We start from the raw sequence: 23,785 nt of genomic DNA, 5'->3' as shown, positions 1-23,785 counted from the left end.
AAATATATAAATGCAGTTGATTCATCTTACATATATTCTGCGATTTACTTTATCACTCAGCATATTCATTCCGAACAGTAACAGAATTATTGCTTATTTTGGATATTATAATATATTATTGTATATCTGATGCATTTTCTGACCAAATAATTGCATGAATGTAAAGGAGTTTTGCTCCACGACGACTCAAGTCTAATAATTGTTTAATATAATTTTTAAAATATTTGTATCCAATAAATAAAATAAATGTTCATTGGAAACTATAGACAATAAAAATATTTATTGCTTAATTATTTTATTTCTTTATTTAAAAAATTAGATCAATTTTCAGAGTCATATTGAAATTTTTTAATAAATATTGTTTTTTTTTACTAAGGTCTGTAAAATATATTGTAGGTGAAATATGTTGTAAAAATTATATTACACAGTAAGTAAACTACACAAAAGTTTTTTCAAAAATCCATTTTCTTCAGTTATTCAACCACAATTGTTTGATCAGTTTTGCTTTCGTTCACATTGTTATTATATCATATCATAAATATTTATATAGAAATATATTACTCACATACAAAACTGTACAAAAGGAAATTCATTATACACACAGACTCATGATCATAAAATTCTATATCTGTTTTGATTGTGGATTCTGTTTTGTTTTAATAGATTCTATAGCCATACAAAAGATAAGCATTTTCCTTTATATTTCATTTAATTAAATATGGGGCATTTTCTTTAGTTTTACTCTAATCGCATTCATAAAGGTTTTACGATATTAAAATTATTATCGATTTATTTATGAAATTCAAAAAAATTCTCAGATACATTTTATGTTCTTTTATTTTAAAATATTATTTAATGTCATTTAAAACTTAATTTTTCAATTTTTCCAGTTGAAATGCTTCGTCCAGATAAAATTAATTTACCATGATTCAAAAATTAACTTATCCATATTATTTCCTTGTCATTTAAAACCAGAGTCATGGATCTATAAAAATTAGCTAAAATTAATCTGAAGATAATATAATTAGGAGATAAAATTTTGATATTTTGATTTTTTATCAAAAAGTCTAAATGTTTGAGATACAAAAGGTTGGCATACAAAAAAAATATTATAATTTTTTTTACCAGACACCTATCTGACACGTTAAAATAAATTATAAAAAGCGTATATTTTAAAAACTAGTCACGTTCATACATATTTACAAATATACACATAAACATTCAGTTATACTTATAAACTTTTATATGTATATATATATATATATATATATATATATATATATATATATATATACCTATATATATATCTAAATACACCTCATGTAACGAACATATTATACAAAGAAATTCCTATGAATTTCTGTTAAATATGGCCAAAATTATTCATCATAAAAAAGTTTCTTATAAGTTATTATTATATACATGTTATTTTGATAAGAACGCGTATAAATATATTGATATTTAATCATTTACGCAAATCACATTGCGTATTTATTTGTCGGTACTTATAAAATACCCGCATATCGCAGTAACATAATCTGTCTACTTTACTTATTGTTAAATATTTACAAAATTATCATTAATATAAACATAATCCTGTCGCTACTCACGTAGAAAGCCTCCGGGAATTCCTATTTTGACGCCTGGCGCCGCCACTCTTCCTGCGCTTGCGCCTAGAGTCACGTCTGAACACTACATTTCCAGGATCATCTGCTAACTGTGGATATTTATGAGAGCTGTGTATCTCAGCACCCTCCCATCCATCCACATCACCATGAGCTATTAACTGCTCTTTCTCTTCTTCAGTCCAATCACCACGTCCTTGGAAACCCGCGGCTACGATTTGTTTTTCTAATTCCCAAGCTCTTTCCACAGCACGCTTATGGGCATGTTTCAGTATTCTATGTCGCTCCTGAATGGGATCTGTACCATATCTTATAATGACTACAGCATCAGGATTATGTAAACGCAACTCTTTGCCACCTCCATGTTCCGAACTTTCGTGAGCTGATACATTGAACATACCGCCTAATCGCCTAAGTTCTTCAGTATCATCACGAATTTTAAGAACATTATCTTTAACGAAGTAGAATACATCTTGATCTCTTACACTAAAGTGTGGTTCAAGGAAGTATGAACCGTTGAATACCGATGTGACTACGTCTTGTACGACGCCATTCACACCATCCACAACGCTGACTAATGCTCGGCCGTTTGCCCGAGAAATCAGAACACCTTCGCCGAAAACTGCTCGCCTGTAAGCTACACGGGGCAAAAGGTTGCGTGTTTTGGCTTCTGTCTTGAGAAGTGGTTTAGGAACAAATCCAAGATCTGAGAAACGTCGGTTCACCTGAAAAGCCATAAGTGTTAGCTCAACTATATCAACTATAATGAAATATTTGACAAATTTTTGCAAACTTACTTTATCAACAATGCATTGAAGTCCGCTAGTAACGCCCAAGTCCGGATTTAATTGCGGCGCAGATATTGTTGCTGTTGGTCTATAGATCATATCTGCAGCATATCTAGCTCCTAGCATTTTATCTGCATCATATCCATAAAGCCTCATCCAGCTGGATAAATCTGTCATATATCGAGGTTCACGATCACCATGTCCGTTTATGGGATCATTATTTCGGAATCGATATATAAATACATCAGTTGGTGTCGTCAACTTGGTGGCAAGCAGTTCCCAAGCTGGGGTCATCCATTGTCCAACGACTAAAAAGAAGGAAAGCATGTTGATAATTACTTCAAGTAAAAATTTATTTATTAGTAATATAATGTATTAGAAATATTATTATGAGCATCTGAACAAAACTGTTTATAATTATCAATCGCACTCACCAGGATCATATAATCTCTTATCAAGATACACTAGTCTTGTGTTTGGATCTAATATTCCTCCATGGAAATCGACTGGTAAATAGAAATCAGGATTTGAATCTTTAGTGATCTTTCCGAACGGCGTTCGTCGAATTTCTTTGATAATATTGCCATTAGTATCGAACAAAGCTAATGGTGATCCATTTTGGTCCGAAGCTACATAGAAACGTTGCTCTGAGGTTTCAACTGTGATAAGTACATCGCGCTGATCGTAAAGGAAACGGAATGTTCTTCCTGTAATTCAGAAGGAGTTATATGAATATTATCATTAACTTATAAAAAAATGTATTTGATAGCAAACATAAATAATTATTTACCGGTTTTAGGAAAATGAACGTGTGTGACTAGATCTGGAGTATTTGGATTTGAATAAAAATATTGTGTCACATTTGCTTTATCGTCCCTCCAAGCTATGAGTCTACCGCGATCATCGTAGAAGTACCAAGCCTGAAGTCAGATAATTTAGTAAGTCATCTGCTTTGTGTGATAAGTTCTAAATTATTAATTATAGTACTGTATTACCTGAAATCTATCTCGTTCATAAGCGTGTGTGAGTTGGCCACGAGAATTATATCGGTACTTGTGTTCACCGCGTCTTACCACAAAACCACGACCATCGTAAGAATTGAATTCTACATCTCCATATTGAACGACACGATCTCCACTATCATAGCTGCAAGGTAAAAAAAAATAATGATATAAACCTGTTGTGTCATAATTTAATTTCGAATAATGTTGAAGTTCAGGTAAGAAACTCACCCAAGAGTTAATTTTTCGCCTTGCTCAATGACTCCAATGGTGTTTCCATTCTCATCATAAACATACTTCCAGTTGCTGCTTCCAACGACTTCCATTACATGCCCGTCGGAATTGTAAGTAACGCGATCTAACATTGAATTCCTTCCTATCATAAGTTTCTGAGACTTCACTCTATTTCTTAAATCGTACTCAAGTTCTAGTCGGAAAACATCGAATGACTTAATATTAATTAACACGCTTTTCACACGGCCATGTCTATCATAGTCTGTAATAGTTATAAACTGCTTTCCAGTATCTTGCATAAAAGATCTATTGAAAGCGTTTCTATAAATACGCAAATCGCTCACTGATTCTAACACACCAAAGTTTTGATTATATTTCAAACGGAGTTGGGGCAATTCTTTGCTTTCTATATCCATTTCAATACCAGATAATCTGGCGTTCCCGTCATACTGATATTTATAATGAGCACTTGAAAATCCGCTCTTACCACTGAACTTTAATCGTTCATCCTTTAAAATTCCAGCGTGATATTTGAACTCATGTTTCAAATCAAAATTTGGTTCCTTAATTTCCACGTTCTTTACAAGCCCAGTAGTGTCCTGATAAGTGTACTGTATAGAAGATAAGCCAGCCAACGTTGTTTCTAGTTTACCAGTAGCATCATATACATAGGCCACTTTGCCAGACTGATGAGGATAAACCTTTGCCAATATTTGACCATCGTCGTTATACAGTATTTCATATGGATGTCTGTTCATTGGAGAATAATATTGATACTTGAAGAATCCTAAAGATGTTTGCAATGAAAACGCGTGAATATGACCTCGGGGAGTTGTTAAAGACTGTAATGCACCAGCTTCGTCATATTGTAACAAGTAATCGCTACGTCTGGGAGTAGTAACTTTTAAAGGTAAACCACCAAACATGTCTTTAAATGCATATACCATACTAGAACCGTCACCATATTTAATTTCGTTTAATCTCCCGGCTCTGTCAAACGAATATGTTTCGTTCAATTCACCCCATTTCCAGCTAGAAAGTCTCCCAAATCTGTCGTATTCTAATTCAACGCCGTCGAACACATCACTTTGTGGACTCCATTTAACTGGTCTAGCGGTTCGGTCGTAAGTAACATTCAATAATTCAACTCGATCATCCATGAAAACCGCCACCGTGGCCGTTTCTCTGTCGTACTCTAATGTTAGCATATTATCCCCATTTACTCTCATTTTCCTACCGACTTGCAAAACGCTTTTGCTGGTTAATTTGCCTACACCTCGAGTCGTGGGTTGTCCAGCACGACGTAAGAAGTAACGCATCTCGACGCGGTTCGCAAGATCACCTGCTATTTCTGTTCTTTGTTTTGCAGGAACTGGATAACTTTCACCAAGCAAAGAATCTAATTCAGCCAATACGGCGTAAGGAACTGTATCAGTAGTGAAACTATGACCCCATGGAGTTATACGAGCGATACTACCATCAGCGTACACACTTGTGCGATATTCGGCTTCACCAATTTTTGTGATAACTGATGGGCCTTTTATGAGCATTGATACAGGCCGACGATTATCCTGGGTTACTTTTACAGTAGCACCTAAAACAAATAATTATATTTTAGTAAAATAATTATTTAATATCATTATCAGAAAACTTTTTTAAAATGATACATACCTTTAATGCTCAAATCAAATCCTAAGCTAATCATCTTTCCAGTTGGCATGACAGCAGAGGTTAATCTACCAAATTCGTCATAATTATAAACATAACTTCTACCAGTGCTATCCAGTTTAGTCTTAAGCAAACCAGTTGGCCCATGGTAGTCAAAAGTGACATTGTAATTATCTGGAGTACTAAGCTCATGAAGTAGTTTCATTCTTGACATTCTTAATCTACATTTTTGCCCTTTAGTATTTTCAATAGAGTTTACTTGACTAGAATAATCACGAAGCAGGAATACTTTGTTACCTGCGAAAATCGATCGAGTTAATATTATTATGATACCAACAATTACTTTAAAGCGATTTATTTTTGAACATATAATTTTATTTTGTGTGAACGTTAATATTATCCAATGTATAAATACCTGCAGCATCAGTAACCGTGCTCAATTTTCCATTGCTGGTATTCACATTATATGTGAATGTATAACTGGTCTCGCCAGTTAAAATATTTTTGGTTGCAATGTGTTGTCCAAAACGATTAAATATATATATTTCTTGAGTGTCTGGAGCAAAGATTTCGTACTCTCTATTAGGACCAGCTTCTGGAATGCTTGCGCGTACCGATCGAATTCGATAATTAGCCTGGTCACCTATATGCAGAGTTCCATCAGCGCTTACAGCGACAGCAGATATTGTATTAAATTTGGCTGCAGAGGCAAGGTAATGATCTGCTTCGAAGCAATCGCATCCACGTTCCAAGCAGTTACATTTTGATTCCGCACCGGCGTAGGGAGAAATTTTTCCTAGAAATGGTATAATAATCGTATTTATAAAATCATGATTAGCCGTCCAGTTATCTGTTATCTTATGAATTACAAAATTCTTATTGGATTCATAAGAAATTAGAACTTATTCACGCCCTTTCGCGTAAAAAAGGTTTTGATATTAGGTGTCATATATCAAGTTCATATAATGAAACTTACCATCAGTCCCGATAACTCGAACTCGATTAATCCTTTGTGAATCACTTTCAGCTACATAGAGATCACCTGATGGAGCAAATGCAATACTTTGAGGCATAGTTAAAGTGGCGTGAGTTGCAAGTTCTGCGTCATAACCCGAAGCTGGAGATGGGCAATGCAACGGTCTACCAGCTACCACCTAGAATATTACATAATTAATACTAATACCATTTTTTATTACTCAGATAATTGTTCAGAATGTGTGGATTATAAAATTTTACCTTAAGACGACCATCCGGAGCAAGTTGCAGTATCATATGATCGTCTATAACGTGTAAAGAGTCATCCAACGGATTTATGGCTAATTCAGTTGGCCAACGTAAATGTACTTCCTCAACGTTCAGAGTACCTAAAATAATTTATAAGTTATTGCTTAAATATTCTAATTCGATATTGAAACTTATACATAAATATGTACGTATATGAAATAATAAATACATGTTAGTATTATACGTATATTTATATTTTAGTTATTTCATAATCAATTAGTTATATATTTATATTACCTTCACAAGGAATTGGTTTCCAATGCGATTTATGCATGTGATTTCCCACAACTGTAGTTACGATGCCATCTCTGTCGACCATTCTGATGTTTGTACCGTCCGCGAAATATAATACATTATTCGCTGAGACGGCAATTCCTTTAGGATAAGCCAATTTTGCATCTCTAGCTAAAGCACCATCGCCACAATGCGCCTCATCGCCGGGAAGACATCGTTCGCCTGAGCCAACTACAGGTTCCCAGTTTCGTTCCGGATCCGTGAAATCGTCTACATCGCGTACACGGATAATTTGATGAGATTCAGGATCGGAAATATATAAGGCGTTATCGAGCGGACTTAGTGCCATGTGATAGCGATAGGACACACGAGTTGCGCTGAAATGATAACACAAGATTTACTTAAAAATTTTAGATGTTAGAGATGTAAATGAATACAATAGATTCAAATCTTAAAATATAACAACATATGATGTCTTACGAGAAATTATGTAAATTATAGAATTTTTATAATTTTATTATTTAGACATACTTTAGTCGCACGACGGTTCTAACAGTCCCATCCGTCATAATCCTTCGAACCAAGTTAAAATCACCGACAAATATTGATCCATCTGGAGCTGTAGCCAAAGCAACTGGAGCTAATAGACGCTGCCTGTACGCCTGACCATCACAATCTGAACATTCAAGTGGTCTCTGATGCCCATCACCCATACTTGTTAAAATCACGCGTGGCTTGTGCTTCAAATATATATTAGCACCATCACCTTTTTGTAGAATTCCTAAATGATAAAAATTAATTTAAATTTGTATAAATTATTATTATACATTTTGTTATTTATAAATATATGTAAATTTAATACCTTCATGGAAGTTATATCTATGGTGAATGTCCAAGTTCCACCCGCCGACCTCAGATATTGTCATGTCATGCCCACTTAATTTAGTTGTTTGTACATCCCAAATTATTTCTTTGCAATCACTATACTCGTAGCCAACTTTAACAATTGCTGTTGTGACTCCATAAACCCGCTGTCTGTAAACATTTAATCTATTCCAAGCGTAAGTGAATTTTATCACTGGGTCAGCTTCAAATATTTTTTCAAATAGTATGCCTTCTATGGTGATTCGCAGATGAATAAGTTTTAAAGCTTCAGGAATTTCTTCTGGCGTTAATTGTAGCTGAATGGTAGATAAGTATCCAGTGGCTCTTGAACTGTGATATATAAGATTTAAGCCTGTGCCAGGAATTTGGAGAGTTTCTTGTACGACCTAAAAATAGAATTATTTATTATAGACTGATATAAAATTTTTAAAAACTAAGTTCTCTCAAAAACAATAATTACTTGAGATTCCGCAAGTATGGCAGATCTGTCTGGACATGAACCTTGAAAACCATGTTTCCAAGTTGCTAATACGACTGGCTTCATCACGTCATAATCGTGCACTGCGCAAGTTTGCGGCATAACACCTGATCCTAAACCTAAAATTATAATAGAACATTAGTAAATTTGAAATTTTTACCTGCGATTATATGTTTAATAAATCAATTTTCAAACTATATTTTTACCTGTAACTGGCAACACCTTTTCATCACCAGTCATCATGATAACAGTATCTATAATAACAACTTCGTTCCAGGGTACAGAAACAACTCTACTATGCGCTTTAAAAGGAGATCTTCCAAATTGTAATGTAACAGCTCCTCCTCCATTTACTAAAAGATCAAACCAGCCATCATCTCTGGTTAGAGTGAAGCCTTCAAGAGGCGTTGCTGTACTAACTCGTACACCCATCAGACCTGCTCCAAGAGATGTGACAACTCTACCTCGGACTACGGCTGATCGGCTAAATAAAAATTAAAAATTGGTAAAAATTATATACAAAAAAGAGAATATGGAAATAAAATGTAGTTTAAAAAAATGATAGGAAAAAAAAGATAAATAGTAGTTTATGAAAATATTCTTATTAGAACATCAGAAAACTGTTTTATTTGATAATTTATTTAATAATATGTTTTTGAATCTCTTAAAGAATATTTTTTGAAACAATACTATATAATAAATATAAATACTGAATATCATTATTATAATTATTGCACAAACATAAAATCTTATATAATATAATCTTATATAAAACAGATCAAGCAAACATGTAATGCACGGTACACTAGTGGATCAGGAGATCAAAAATAAACCATGCCAAAATCTAGCAAACATAAACAAACATACACACACATTTTTTAAATTTCTTAATAAACTATTGCAAAATCGACAAATAAAGCATATATATACGCATAAAAAAGATTTTTCGTAATTTAGGAATAAACTTGAATCCTGACTATACTATGGCCAAGATTGAAGTTTATTTTTAAATCTCAAGAATAATCTGTGCTAGCTTGATGATTCAATTTAGAAGATAATCAAAAATAAACTTTTAATAAATTAAATAAACAAGTTTTGACATAATTAAACTTCATAAGTATTTTAGCTACTGCAAAGTTTAAAAAATTACCACATGCGTCAGCAAGATAATTAAGTTAGATAAAGCAAACAAAAGTATTACTTTTTTATTGAAACTTAATAACTTCACGATACCAAATTAAAATTTAATTATTTTTGAAAAATATTTTGTAACATTCAACAGAATTTACGCAATAGTGGTAAGTTTTTTATAAAAAAAGTAAGCTTTCTAGTTAAATAATTCACTAAATAATATAATAGATGAACTGAAATATGCCGTAAATACTAAACTAAATATACAGCATCTGCCTAAACTTATGTAATAGGTTTCTAAGATAAAAAATTCTAGTATGTTTATACGTTTATCCTCGATGCACTTTTGAATTTGCTTACCTGGTGTTGAAGTGATTCCAAAACATACTGAATTCGCAGCAGGAAGAAAAAGAAACCCGAAAAAATGTTAACATATTTAAAAAAAATTCAAATCAGTGCTACTTTTAACATTTTAGTTTATAAAAATGCTATATGAAATAATCGAAATATTTTTTTCGAAAATAAATAATTATAGTTATTTTTATGACAAAAATATTTATTATAGAATTTTTTAATTACTAACGCGTTATACATGGAACCCGCACAGTTTTATTCATCGTGCATGTGTTATTTATATCCTTTAACAGCAATTCTTGAAAATATTGACACAAAATATTACATTGAACACTGATCAATTTTTGGGTAAATGTTAGTATGGTGACCAATATGAATTTTACAGCAAACACAGCACCACACACAAAACAAAAAAACTGCTTTGGGTTTTCAAAAAATAAAAAACAAATGTTATTAAATAAACTAAGAATATGTTTTGTTGAATTCGAATTTGGCATTAGTTACGCATTTTGAAATAATCATTATCGTGCCTTTTTTTTATATATTATTTATTAGTTTTTATAATAAAAAATATATATAGATTGTTCATATAAAATATATGCATAACATAGAAATAAGCACAATATTAGTTATTTGCTAAATAACTAATAATATTAAATATTTTAGTAATGTTAATTTTGGTAGTAATGAATGCAAAACGGTGTTATAATTCAGAAGATGCATAATAAAACCAAAGTTATTAGTATCGATTAGTTGAATATTCTATACAACTTTACTGCAAAAAGTTGTCCGAAAACCAGTGCTTAACAAAACAGATTCTTTCGAACACAAATATCAATAAAAGGAGTGTGGTATCACATGGGGCACAAACAGCGCATATTATATATAAAATCTATTCATAAATCGAATTAATTGTCCTAACTATAATCAAAATATTTATTAAGTACATCTCTTGTCGCAAAACACTTATAATATCAATTATTAGTATTTTTTCATAAAATTCAACAAATAAAAAACGTTTTTGAAGACTTAACCTATATAATATGTACGTAATATAGCAAACACATACCTTTCGTTGAAATTTTCCTGTTTGGCATAATTTTGCAAACTACCCTCGTCGATTAAAAATTTCATTCGTTCGAAAAATGAAGCTGTTGCAGCAGGTGGCTGCTTTCGAAGTAAAATATCGATAGGTTTTGGTGCAGAAACGCAAAGTTGACTTGAACGACATTGATGATTGGAACAGCATTCTGGATCCTCACAGTCCACTAAACCATCTGTAAATTTTATATATGTTGCAGATTTTATTCTTTTCCTAGACAATGTAAAATCCCGTAGCGAGAAATAACAAGTTTTTTTAGTAAATCTTCATATAAATATAAAATTTAGAACTTGTCTATTAGAAACAACACAGTTTTTGGAAGTATTGTGTTTCTCCGTAACTGAATAAAATAAAAACCGCATGCTGAACTAAATATTATAAAATGATTAAAAATGATCAACAGATAGTATATTTTTCACAAACCTTTATCATTGTCTTTTCCATCATTGCAATTTTGTTCCATGGGAACACTGCAGTCTTTTCCGTCCCATCCATCGTAACATCTGCATTCCCAAGCGCCTTCGCTATGTACTCCACACTGACCATGTCCAGAACAACCTCCTGGACAACCTTCCAAAGTACAATGCTTGCCATTCCATCCAGACACACATAAACAAGTACCTGTAAAGGAATTAAATATGAACAAAGTATACAATATGAGATTTGAATATAAAAGTATTTATATGTCTCATATATAGCACAATAGCAATAGTCATTTTAAATTTTCATGGCACTTTCAAATTTTGTGAATTCTGTTAAATCGATTTAAAAATACAATAATTGTATTTTTGATACAATACGCGCTTAACCGTTACGCAATGAAACACCTTGTAATTATATATAATTACAAACACAATATTATATTAAAAAAATATAGCGAATGGAAGGAATTGGTGAATCCGTTTGTTTCATTATCGTCAAGTAATAATTTGATAAATAATCATGGTTCAAATTCCATTAAAATTAAAATAATCTCTAAACACTTACCATTTTTACATTGGCCATGTTCATTGCACCTGGCATCACATTGCTTCAGAGTACAATATTCTCCTGACCACCCTGCTTCGCAAACACATGCTTCGCCAACACATCGACCATTCGGACCGCAGTCCAAGTCACAAAGTTCTGATAAAAATATAAATAAAATATGTTATCGAAAACTATTTGAAATGACAATATTATACGGATATTAGAGCATGCTTTTATTCACATGCAAGCTCTCTAAGCTTAAAGTGGGTTAACATATTATTGCAATAACATAATGATGTGTTGATTAAATTAGATCAATTCCATGATATTAATTGCAAGACTTTTATCATAGAAATGTATAGAAATTAGATTAATATTTAGACTTCAATCAGTCCATCCCGCGTAATATGATATTTCTATAGTAATCCTTAAATGGCAACTGTCTATCTTCTTACCTTTGGAGCAATCATCCCCTGACCACCTGTCATCACAAGTGCAGGTCTGTGTATCAATATCGAATCTACCGTGTCCTGAACAATCGGGTAAACATTGTAAAGCATCGTCGTCAGTTTCAGCGCAATCGGCTCCTTTCCAGCCGCGTTTGCAAACGCATACGCCGCCTTCGGCGCAAACGCCATGCCCGGAGCAGGTGGGATGAGGACAATCGACTGAACGCGGGAAAGAAGCGAAACATGCCCGATGTTAGTTTAGTGAATGTTATAATGGTTGTTGTTAGAAACATAATGATATCAAAAGTGTTTGTCGAATATTAATTTTATTATATTTATCGCAAATGTGCTTTTACACTTAAAAACAAGTTTTTTTTTTCTACTCCATTTCTGTTACTCCTTTTGATTATCATTAGGTTCATCTTATTTATGCCAATAATTAATATAGTTCTTGCCGGATTAGTGATTGTGGGTTTATCAAACATGATGTGCAAAACCCTTAATATAAACTGTATGTACAACCGAGATGTTGAAAACAAACACACAAACATTATTGGCATGCACATAATTATATGGAATATATTACACAGTAGAACTTGATAAATATTATAAATTATTAGTATTTAATCATTTCTTATATTATAATAAAGTATTTGACTCTTTTGAATAAAAATGCCTACAATCATGGCCAGGATTAAATAAAAAATTGAAGAATTATTATCAAAATTTGTAACTAAAAATAAACCCAAAAATGTTTGGTTGTAGACCAAAAATTCATATTTTTATGCTCGACCCTTTTATATGGTTGTAAACATATATTAACTAAAAAATATGACATATTCTGTGTTGTCAAATACACTATTAATAACGAATCGTTATCGAAAATTTATTATAATAAATTGAAAAATATTTGAAATATTTTGTAAGTGTATTATTAAACATATGTAAACTACAATTTTCTTTATGTTAAAGTCCAAAACGTGATTTTAACAACAAATGTTTATAATGAGCCACTCACTTTCTTCACAGAATTTTCCTTTATATCCTCGAACGCAATTGCATTTTCCATTGACGCAGTGTCCATGTCCTCCGCAATCCGACACCTCACATTCGTCATGTCTCAAAGAACATTCTTTGCCTTTCCAACCAGGATTACATTGACACTCGCCATTAATATATTCGCCGCGAGCACTACACAGGACTGGACATACGCCTAGAAATTATAATGCATAAGCTAATATATAAGAAATATTTTCTAATATACTTAGAATTATTTTTAAAACTTACTGTCACTACAATCATCTCCACCAAATCCTGGGCTACACTGACAATGACCAAGAAGACATTCGCCTTTCCCACTACATCCATTCGGACAACTGTGAGTCATATCTTCTGCAATTGCAGCAGTAAACGCCACTTCTTGAGCGTCACCATCATCATTGTAGAGAGATAAAAACCAATGGCCTTGTTCCATGTAGTGAGTCACTTGTTTTTTCATAGATGGCTGCTGAAAATAAAAACGAATTGTTAGTACGTTGAAATGAAAAGTAATTTATCGAAGTGAATATTAAGCGAAAACTTACGTGTGCTGCGCGGGTAGTCCTGGCTTTGAATCCACTTAATACTTCCAAAATGTGATACTGGGTATGAGTCGGTAAGGCATTTCTTCTCGCATAAACGCCCACTGAAGCCCCACGTGGTATCGTGTAATCAAAAGTAACATAAGCTGCTTGTGATTGATAGAACTGCATATTCCAATAACCGTAAGGAGGTATTTCATTCGAAAGACGTTGTCCAAGAGAAATTTGGGAAAATGTTGTGCCATCTGGTGGGAAGGAACGCGCTGGGAACGTTCGTGCACCTGAGATAATATTTCAAAATTGATATATAAACATTATATGACTAATAAAATGAAAAATAATTTATAGCATTAATGTTTATAATATATAAACATGTTATTTATGATTTTAAATATAATTTATATAAGAAATTTATGAGAAAATCCATATTTATGCTAGTATTAAACTCTAGAACTTAGAAGTTTAAATGAAATTCTGCTCTAAAATGCAAGAAAAAAATATTTTGTTTCGGTATTAAGGAAGGTATTAGTGTACAAAAAGATTAAATTAGATTTAAAATGAAAATATAGACATTCAGTACATCACAAGAAACCAAGCTAGTTAATTCATGCAAAACTAACATCAAATTAAAAAACTTACCATTTCTCAGAAAATGTTATATTTTCAATAAATTGCTTTACCTTCCAAAATTAGAATTGCAGGTGGTATCTCTGCCCAATAATCAATTTTAGCACAGGGGCGTTGAGAAGTAGAATAACTTTCAAAATATTCAGTGGTATACTGTGTTTCATCACTGGTGTCTGTAGAATTGTTTAACCAGTCGTCTTCCGAGTAGTTATCCAGATCATAAGTTGTAGATGCTATTAGATCCGTTGAATTGTTATTTTCTATAGTTTTTTTAGTAGGGTAATCAACATCCCAGTCTTTATCATCAATATAGTCTTTATCTTCAACTTTATCAATATCATTCATGCATGGACAAGAACATTGACATTGACCACCCCAAATTCGATATCCCGGAATTAGTGTAGATACCGGAGGTGATTTTGTAGAAGCCACGCTATTGATATCAGTAGACGACATGTGATCAGGTGTATGAAGTATATTTGATTCTTTGTTTTGTTCAATTCTATGGTCAATTCTATTATTATCATTATTTCCCAAAGACAAAGAAGCAGATGGCATGGATAAACCATTCGGTTGATTTTGTCCCGTAGGCACCGTTAAGGATAAAACGTATATTGGAGTATTTGCTCCCGATATACTGATATTCACCAAAACATTATTTCCTGTTGAGCTAGGAAATAGATCTAATGGTGCATCTGTTTTCAAGGATATGTGCTCGTATTTTGGAGAAGAGGTTTGCGCTAATGGAATATCGGTGTGAATATTCAAATCAGCAGAAGGCGTTGAAAGCACTTCAGCTTTTGACACCGATGTTACATCAGTCCACTCAGGTTGCTGTGTTTGCTCTGATCTCGACCGCGCATGTCCATTCCACAATCGCTGAACATCGTTCTCTGCACTGTTAATAAATGGCTGAATCTGCTCCTCGTGAACATCATAGTCGTATGCTATTTCAGTGAAATCGTCGTCAGATACGTTTTCATCCAAATCATAAGAGACAACAGAAAAATCTTGCTGAATTAGTTTATAATTTTGTGTTTGGGTTTCTTTTGTTTCAGTGTTGTTTGTAAAATTGGTTTCGGTAATTTCAATTATATCTATTGGTCCTGATTGTGCAGATGTTTCAATACTATAGGCATTCATTTTTCTTGATATATCTTGTGATTGAATTGGAACTAATTCTCCATCATTTAAATCAGTTCTTTCTATCAATTTGATATTATCTTTTTTTGCACGGATGTTACTTGGTTTGTTTAAATCCGTTTCAATAACCATCGAATCAAAAAAGTTGTCATTCTCAGAATGATTATCTACTAATCGATCTGTAACAGCATTGTAAACATTGCTATACATATATTTTTCAGTATTTCCATCATGCTTTTCTTTAGATAATAAACCTTTTACGAGTCTTTCCCAAATCTCGCTGCTATCTAAGTTATCGTGAGTACTGATAGGCACATTAAGAATTGTGTCTAGAATATGATCCATATTTTGCTTTGATTCATTCTTATCCATGTGTAGAAGCTCTACAGGTTCTTCCGGAGTAAAGCTGTATATATTATTAGCAAAAGAATCACTAGGACTCTTCTCAGTCATATTGTCCAAATTATCACTACCACTTTCTAAACTACTAACACTACTGTTAAAATCTACAACTTTATTAAAAAAAACACCAACATCTCTTTTAGATCTTAATTTATCAGAATTACGTAAATTATTTGATGTGCTGTTTATTGTTTCTACACCTACACCATCATGCAAAGAAACATAAAAGTTATTTAGTAATTTAAAAAAGTTTACAGATCTATTAGAAGTTAGAATAAAAACAGAAGGTGCAATAGACATATCATGCTGTGAAAAATTAGAAACATTTATTAAGTTTATATTTCTAAGGTCATTGTTATTACCTCCAGAACCCGTATTTGCTGATGTTGCAGCAGGTTTCTGGCGACTATTGGCGGAAGTAGAAATGTTTTTATTAGAAATGTCCACGCTAGAAGCAATTTTAGAAGCTGTAATTATATCTCCATCAGTGCTCGTACTAGTATCACTAACCAAGACTGAACAAGCCTTTGAATTTTGGTATGACCAATTCAATAGGCTCGACGCTAAAGAAGAAAATTAATTAAATTAATTTATTATTTATTAAATAGAACCTTTTAATATCAAAATATTACTATAAATACTTACTGGATATGTATGATATGGCTGCTGCAAGTAGTACTGATAGCAGAATAAAAGCAATCGCAGCGCATTTCCAGGAGCATCTGCGGGCCAATCCTTTGCGAAAATGAAACCGAGCCGCGCTGGTAGCCCCGCTTTGTGGAAAATGAGATGAATTAGGTCTTCTTAACTGATTTCTAACGGGCAAAACTGGTACAGGGACTCCTGTTCCATGACGATGCATGGTTCCGCCGCTGGATGCTGAATTATATTTTTGATCGATAGCTGCTGCGCCCGATTGTGAGATCATCATGCCGACGCCGATGGTCTTTGAAGGGGTGCTGCAGGCTGAGTTCGGTTGCTTGTAATCAAGCGGTGAGGTTTTTTGGTGATCTGAAAAAAAATTAATGTTACATAAAATGTTACATACACATAATTAAATCAAGAGCAAATATATAAAATCACAATTCCAATAGACAGTAAATTAATTAACAACCAAAAAAGTTTGTATAGATGTCTACTCATATTTCTTTGTTGCTGGGATGTTATATGTGCTCCCCAAGAAAACTATCAAAAGCAAAATAAAATTCCTAGATTACTTCGTCATTATTGAAATCAATATTACTAAAGTTTGAAGCTAAAACTATCATCTAAATTAGAAGTATCCTACGTCGATGTTCAAGAAAGAAGGTCTTTGATTCAAAGTACATTCAAGTAATATAAGGGTGTTAGCTACTCAGCTCGTCCTTACACTATCGCGAATCGCATTCGCACCTACATGTTTACCGGTACACGATTCGTCCATTACTGGTGTCGAACCCGAGACCCTTTAAGTATCCACGCTCTCTTGATCATCACTATTACCGCGTATACAATACATCCCCATACGAGATTTAGGCGTTTCTACAGTCTGAAAGCTGGGCGAACTGAAAGTCAGGGGGTTGATAACGGATTTGCTACAAACCAAAATTCTAAAGTTCCGAGTAATTTAAAATTCATTGAATTCTTAAATATATTGATATTGATAGGTAATTGATACATTCCAGATAGTACACGTTACTACCAAACGCTCAGGGTCGTCATAAAGTAATTATCAAGTTCAGATTCAATATTCAATATTCAATTGAATAAAATAGAATTTATATCTATGAATATACCGCTTAAATAAATTTTTTGTTTGACTTCGCTTATTTATAGCATAGATAAAGTTAGTATTATCATAGTTTTACATTTTATTACTTGACAATAATAATATATTTTGCATGGACACTTTACAAATGTTGTGTATGCTTATATTATTGTAATAGTTCTTACTTCTGATTTTTAAATTTGGTATTCAATAATAAATCACTAATATTATAAATGAGTTTACTTATCTTAAAAATTATAGTTTTTTGGGTAAGAAATATGAATCATTCAAAAAAAGCCTTTCTATTTGTTGATTTTAGTTATTTAACAATATCATACACAAGTCAATTTTTATTAATAACATTTATTTTTTATTGTGAATCTTTCTTATATAAACAAATTGATGCAAATTCATCGAATAATATATATATATATATATATATATATATATATATATATATATATATATTTTACTCTTACTTATTGTTAGACATGACTATATAGAAAAATGCATAATCGTGTATAAAAATATGAATAATAGTAATAAAATGGTAATGTTAGTTATAAGCAAGGGAGGAAAGAAAATCATTGATTGTGGTCCTCTCACATCATGAACCTGCCTTGGAGCAGACAACCCTTTATTATGAACAAAAATGAGTTTAACACTACCTCAAGAGAATCGCAAATCTTTATGTAATTCAGAAATGTATGAGCCTAAAAACCTGATTGAATATTTTAATTCTCTATCACTTGTATAGAAATTCTAAATGTTTATTTTGCATAGACTTTACATAGACTACTAGTCCTCATATGTTGTTATTATATAATATGACATTGAATCAATCGGGAAAGTCCGCGATTGTCGGCAACGTTTGCTCAGCAAGTGACGTCACAGTCCTATGCTAGGTCTATGCTATTTTGGCATTAAAATACGATCTATAATAAAATTGAACTCCCAGCCACCAGTCTATTAGGCGTTACCAAGTTGATGTGTGCGAGCTAGTAGTGCGAGTGCAACTCATTGTCAGTTGAATGGGAAAACAGTGTGCGATGGGTGGGCGAAGAGCGAGAGCACTTTAAAACACACCGCTTTACACAGGTAATATATGCGAAAACGTTATATGCATTGTATTTTGTGCGCCTCCCGTAAGAGCTTATGATGTTTTTATATATGACGTACATTTTGCATTTTAAGTGAATTCCTGGCAACTAACCTACTTCTAAGCTCTCAATCTAAATGTAAAAGTCTATTTAAATATGTAAATTGTAGATGTAGAGCAAGGTAATGTCTTAGTAAATAAGATAGTAGCAGAAAATTTTAGTCTTTTGTAAGAAACAAATTTTTATTACTATTTTTACTACTCGCTTATTCATAAGCTCGACATTATTAACCCTCCGTCGGTCGGCGTGGTCTGGCCAGACTTTTTTCGACTTCAATTAGAAAAAAAAAATACTTCTAATAATCCTATCGACTTGAAATTTCTTGACTTTTCCTATAATTTCATTAGCTGTCGATCAATGAAAAAATCAGGACGAAAAAATGTACAGAAGGATAATTATAAGGATTTAATTTTTTTTATACTTCGAACGGTCGGAAAGGTCTGTCTAGACCACCCATACATTTTGTATGAAATATACGCTTTTTCATGGTATTTTCTATTCAAACTGCGTTGTTTATATTCTTTGCTATGTGTTCTAACATGAATGTTAGTATTTTCATGACGAGAGTTTCTTGAAAACCTACCAAACTTATTGGTAATCGCAAACACTGAAAATCGGATGAGTAATGCACACATTCATTCAGGCGCCAAAAAGAATAAATACTGTTTTTCATTGATTTAAAACAGAAAAATTAACAAAAAAAGCAACGATTTTTTTTATATTTCTTGATTTTTTTATATAATCGTTAATACATAAGACACCAAAAACTCATTTATCCCATATAAATGCATGTAAAATGAATGGTGGTCCAGCCAGACCTTTCCGACCGTTCGAAGGTGAAAAAATATCCGACCGACGGAGGGTTAATAGTCCTAGCGTGGCAGACGCAATAAATATTGATATTTTTTTTCAAAATAGTGTGAGTTAATAAAAAAAATATATTAAAGCGTTGCAAAAGCTATATGTACAATTTGAATGCGGTGCTGGAAACAAATGAAAAAGATAAATTGGCCAGACAATATAACCAATGATGATCTACTGAGTACGACCCTGAAAGGAAAAGAAACCGCTACATACAGAAAATGATTTAATAAGTAAATTTTATGAATTATTATTCAACTAATTTTTATTAAATGTTCTTATTATTGTAATAAACATACATATATGTGCACACAATGGGTTTTGTAATAATTTTTGTTTCTTTCCTTTTCGAACGGAACCGGAAAAAACATGAGAACCGGTTTATGAACCAGTTTTTAAATTTTAGCGTTCCGACAAAAAATATTAGCACAACACCACTGGTTTTATCAAAGTCGTTTTTAATTTAGTTACAAATTGAGGTGTATAAACTGAAATATTAATTACAATACAGTAGTGTATTTCAAATTTCACATATGTTACTTTAAGACCGAAAAGTTGATTGTAGCAAAAAAAGCAATTCTATAATTACAAAAGCATAAGAACTGCAAAAAAATGTAATATTTTAATACTTGGATGAATTTTTTGCCATCTAAGGCAAATATATAAGCCGTTCGATCGCTTGTAAATTTTTACAATCCAACATTTATTGGTAATTTTTTTAATCATTGTTTTATTGACATTTATTTATTGGTAAATTAGTTGACAATTTATAGCAAAAGAGTTACCCTGATATTTCAATAGACTTATTGTCTAAATTTCGGCCTACAATTTGAAATTTGTATGCATATTCATAGAAACTTTGATCTTTTAAAAATCTGATGATGGTGCTGTGGAATTGATGATCACTCAATTATTGATCAACCTGGTAGTAGATTAAAGAATTGTACTCCTATACTAGTAATTCCCAACGCAAAGCACCCACAGAAAAATCAATTTTTAAATTCAAAGGGGGGAGGCCAGTTAAAAAATTACACGACTTTAACCCACTTGCTTTGGGTGATTTGTAAATACTGTTAGAAATTCGTTAAATATATTATGATCATAGTTTAGTTTAAGTGAGCACAGGATGCATGTGCAAATTATATAATTTTTCCATATATATTTCCATAGCTTAGGTAAATAAGCATCCCTTTTTAGGTCTAATGTAAACTTTCTCAATATTACGGATTATAGAAAAATTCCAAATTCTGTATGTATTAGTCTGTATATTTATAAATTCCCATCCCTTCCAGGCAGCGGTATAATTTTTATATTATATTTTTAAATTTAGAATTTTTAGAATTCAGTAAGCTGCGAGACTAAAAACATCTTAAGAAATTCAGCTCGCACAAGTTACTCAAACATTTAATAAAATTTATAGAGCAGAAATTAATTTTCTATGAAGTGATAACAGCAAAGACTGCAGTAAGGTGTAATCGATGCCGGATATTTTGGATATTTTAGATATTTAATACCGAGATAAAAATTCTTATTTATATACATATAAATAATATTTATAAATTAAATCTTATATTCATTCGCATTTCTTATACGCTAACACCTACATCAGGTTCCTCCATTCGTGTATTTCTATAACCTTACGTATGCCTATACGTTGCATTCTATACTACACGCCTTACATCTGTACCATACGCTATATTTCATCATATACTCTCAATCCCTACATTGTATACCGAATACACCTAACCTATATCTACTATATATCCTATTACCTATAATTTTCCTTACACGCTACATTAACCCTACCGGGAATCGATCCCGGGTCCGCCGCGTGGCAGGCGACGACCTTAGCCACTAGACCACCGTAACGCTACAATGAACCGTCTTTTTTTCGCGTGTCGTCGCGCCACCTTAGTATTAATTACCTAATTAATTAGAAAATGACCCGCGGAAACAACAGTGCGTCCCATATTATATTATTAATGGGGGTACCCGATAGGGTAGTGGTTAAGGTGCGCGACCGCCACGCGGAAGTCCCGGGTTCAAATCCCGGTATAGACAATAGATAGGTAGAGATAATACATAGGGCGTAAGGTAAACCTATATAATATAGGTAAATATATAAATTAGACAGTAATATTTATAAGAAGTAAAAAGTATGTAGGTATGTAATAAGTTAATGACGGTGTAGGTATCTCACGGTATGATTGATAATAGATATCTACCTATGATATACAATAATATAGTATAGTAAGATAGGTAATAGATTATCTATCATATTATTAGGTTAAGTCTTATAAAGTATTGTAATAAAACTTGAGTACTTTTATATCTCAATAAATACCAGTAGGTAAGTATTAATGAATACAAATAATACCACAATAAATATAATTAATGTTATTAAAGAATATAAATTATGTACTCAATGATTCCCTCATACTTGTACAATTTAATGTATAGACTAGCAGTATATAATAGAGTTAATTATATAAGAAGTCAATATATTAGATTTGTGAGTTCTTATCGAAATACATCAAATTTTTTGAACCGGATTTTAAATTTTAGCGTTCCGGCAAAAAAAATATTAGCACAACACCACTAGTAAGAAGAACACCACTGGTTACAGGTAAGAAGATCTCAAATGCTATACGACAGCGTCGAAGGTAAAATAAAAGGTCTGAAAGGAGTGAGAAGGAAAAGAATGCAAATGATTGACGACTTACGAAAAAAGAAAAAATACAGGGAACTGAAAGCCGAAGCACCGAAGTTTGGAGAGAAAAATACATAAAAATAAATGAAAAAGTGTTTTTTGGTAATACAATTTTATTGGTAAAGGGACTAATAAACAAGGGAGGGAGAAGGAATTATTGATTTGTTGTGCTCTCATATCATGGACCTGCCTGCCTTCGGACAGACTACTATTTATTATTATCATTATTAAAACATTTTGAATATGTGAGTACCATATATGATATAAGTTAATACTAGAGTTTTAAAAATATATCTGTCTGTAAATCATCATTGATTTTTTAACAATGATATACAACGATACAAAAATAATTAGATAATATCAATGGTTAAAATTTAAAATTGAATCTAAATTATATATTTTTAAAAACAGTTGAATATTTACAGTAAAATATAAAGAACTATAACTGTTCAAAACGAGCTTAATCTATACGATTAAAGATTAAATTAGTAAGTGTAAATTAATTAATTTCTAAGTTTAAAATTCCCATAAGTACTGAATAAAGCACCTGCAGGTATTGAAGAGATAAAGTTTAGTATTCAAAATTAAAGTATTCAAATTTGACAATTCGAAAATACCAGATTTAAAATATGCACACCGATTCCAATATAAAAATTGCATTTCAAAAGTGTTATATGCAACATATTAATACACCGAGTAAATAAAACCTGATCAGTTTATCACAAAATATGCAAACCGCCGCGATCGTTATATAATTCAATCATTCAAATGGTACTTTTTGCGCAAAAGCTTCTATCAGCCGACTAGAAGAGCCCTAATGATTGATTGTAATTGACTTCTCTATGGTTTTGAATTTTCCAACTTACAATAGTATTAGTCATCCCCCTGAGCATGAACAAAAACTGCCTATGCATGTGTGAATGGACATATTTGTTTTCCTATACCCATTGTATAATACATTTGAAAAGGTTTTGTGTAAATCGCGTAGGTACATCGACACTGCATTAACTATGAAATATAATTTTGATTATTATGATTAATTTCGAAATTCATCGGCCATTATCGCTCGGCGGTAATGTTGATTTATGGCTTGTATATCGCTTTTGTTTAGTATCGCGTAATGCAATGCTGCAGCGGCGGTTAGTGCCAGGTTTCGAGATATCGCATTATAAATTTGGAAAATGAATTTTGTAATATAAATTAACATAAAGATCAAGAGAGTTTTCAATTTATAAATACTAATAATTATTAAACACACTGTAATTTAAAAATGCATTTGATTATAGTTTGCCAACATACTGGATGACGGATATGAAAACCCAGAAGGTGTGTTTCATTTAAAAAATCAACGGA

General features: G+C 32.1%; 1 protein-coding gene across 1 annotated transcript in view; it reads right to left on the bottom strand.

Annotated features, from left to right (window-relative positions):
• Positions 1 to 1,474: 1,474 nt before the first annotated feature.
• LOC113372024 (teneurin-m) overlaps positions 1,475 to 23,785 on the bottom strand; it is a 361,925-nt gene continuing 339,614 nt past the window's right edge. The window contains exons 3-26 of the mRNA XM_026612394.1: positions 16,600 to 16,965; positions 16,317 to 16,517; positions 13,786 to 14,063; positions 13,490 to 13,706; positions 13,221 to 13,415; positions 12,209 to 12,421; positions 11,772 to 11,909; positions 11,208 to 11,405; positions 10,752 to 10,959; positions 8,404 to 8,681; positions 8,180 to 8,304; positions 7,697 to 8,105; positions 7,366 to 7,615; positions 6,838 to 7,211; positions 6,553 to 6,680; positions 6,293 to 6,470; positions 5,732 to 6,112; positions 5,320 to 5,613; positions 3,646 to 5,242; positions 3,409 to 3,559; positions 3,204 to 3,333; positions 2,848 to 3,120; positions 2,423 to 2,721; positions 1,475 to 2,350 (exon numbers count right to left, since the gene is read on the bottom strand). Coding sequence (XP_026468179.1) covers positions 1,607 to 2,350; positions 2,423 to 2,721; positions 2,848 to 3,120; positions 3,204 to 3,333; positions 3,409 to 3,559; positions 3,646 to 5,242; positions 5,320 to 5,613; positions 5,732 to 6,112; positions 6,293 to 6,470; positions 6,553 to 6,680; positions 6,838 to 7,211; positions 7,366 to 7,615; positions 7,697 to 8,105; positions 8,180 to 8,304; positions 8,404 to 8,681; positions 10,752 to 10,959; positions 11,208 to 11,405; positions 11,772 to 11,909; positions 12,209 to 12,421; positions 13,221 to 13,415; positions 13,490 to 13,706; positions 13,786 to 14,063; positions 16,317 to 16,517; positions 16,600 to 16,965 — 7,625 coding nt within the window. The 3' untranslated portion in view covers positions 1,475 to 1,606. The remainder of the gene's footprint in view (positions 2,351 to 2,422; positions 2,722 to 2,847; positions 3,121 to 3,203; positions 3,334 to 3,408; positions 3,560 to 3,645; positions 5,243 to 5,319; positions 5,614 to 5,731; positions 6,113 to 6,292; positions 6,471 to 6,552; positions 6,681 to 6,837; positions 7,212 to 7,365; positions 7,616 to 7,696; positions 8,106 to 8,179; positions 8,305 to 8,403; positions 8,682 to 10,751; positions 10,960 to 11,207; positions 11,406 to 11,771; positions 11,910 to 12,208; positions 12,422 to 13,220; positions 13,416 to 13,489; positions 13,707 to 13,785; positions 14,064 to 16,316; positions 16,518 to 16,599; positions 16,966 to 23,785) is intronic.

Source organism: Ctenocephalides felis, unplaced genomic scaffold, assembly GCF_003426905.1.
Source record: "Ctenocephalides felis isolate EL2017-DRISC unplaced genomic scaffold, ASM342690v1 CF-g0.4_SCAFFOLD_00845, whole genome shotgun sequence".
In the NCBI taxonomy this organism is placed as follows: Eukaryota; Metazoa; Arthropoda; class Insecta; order Siphonaptera; family Pulicidae; genus Ctenocephalides; species Ctenocephalides felis.
Note: the sequence above shows the minus strand (reverse complement) of the source record. Positions and strands in the feature narration are given on the sequence as shown.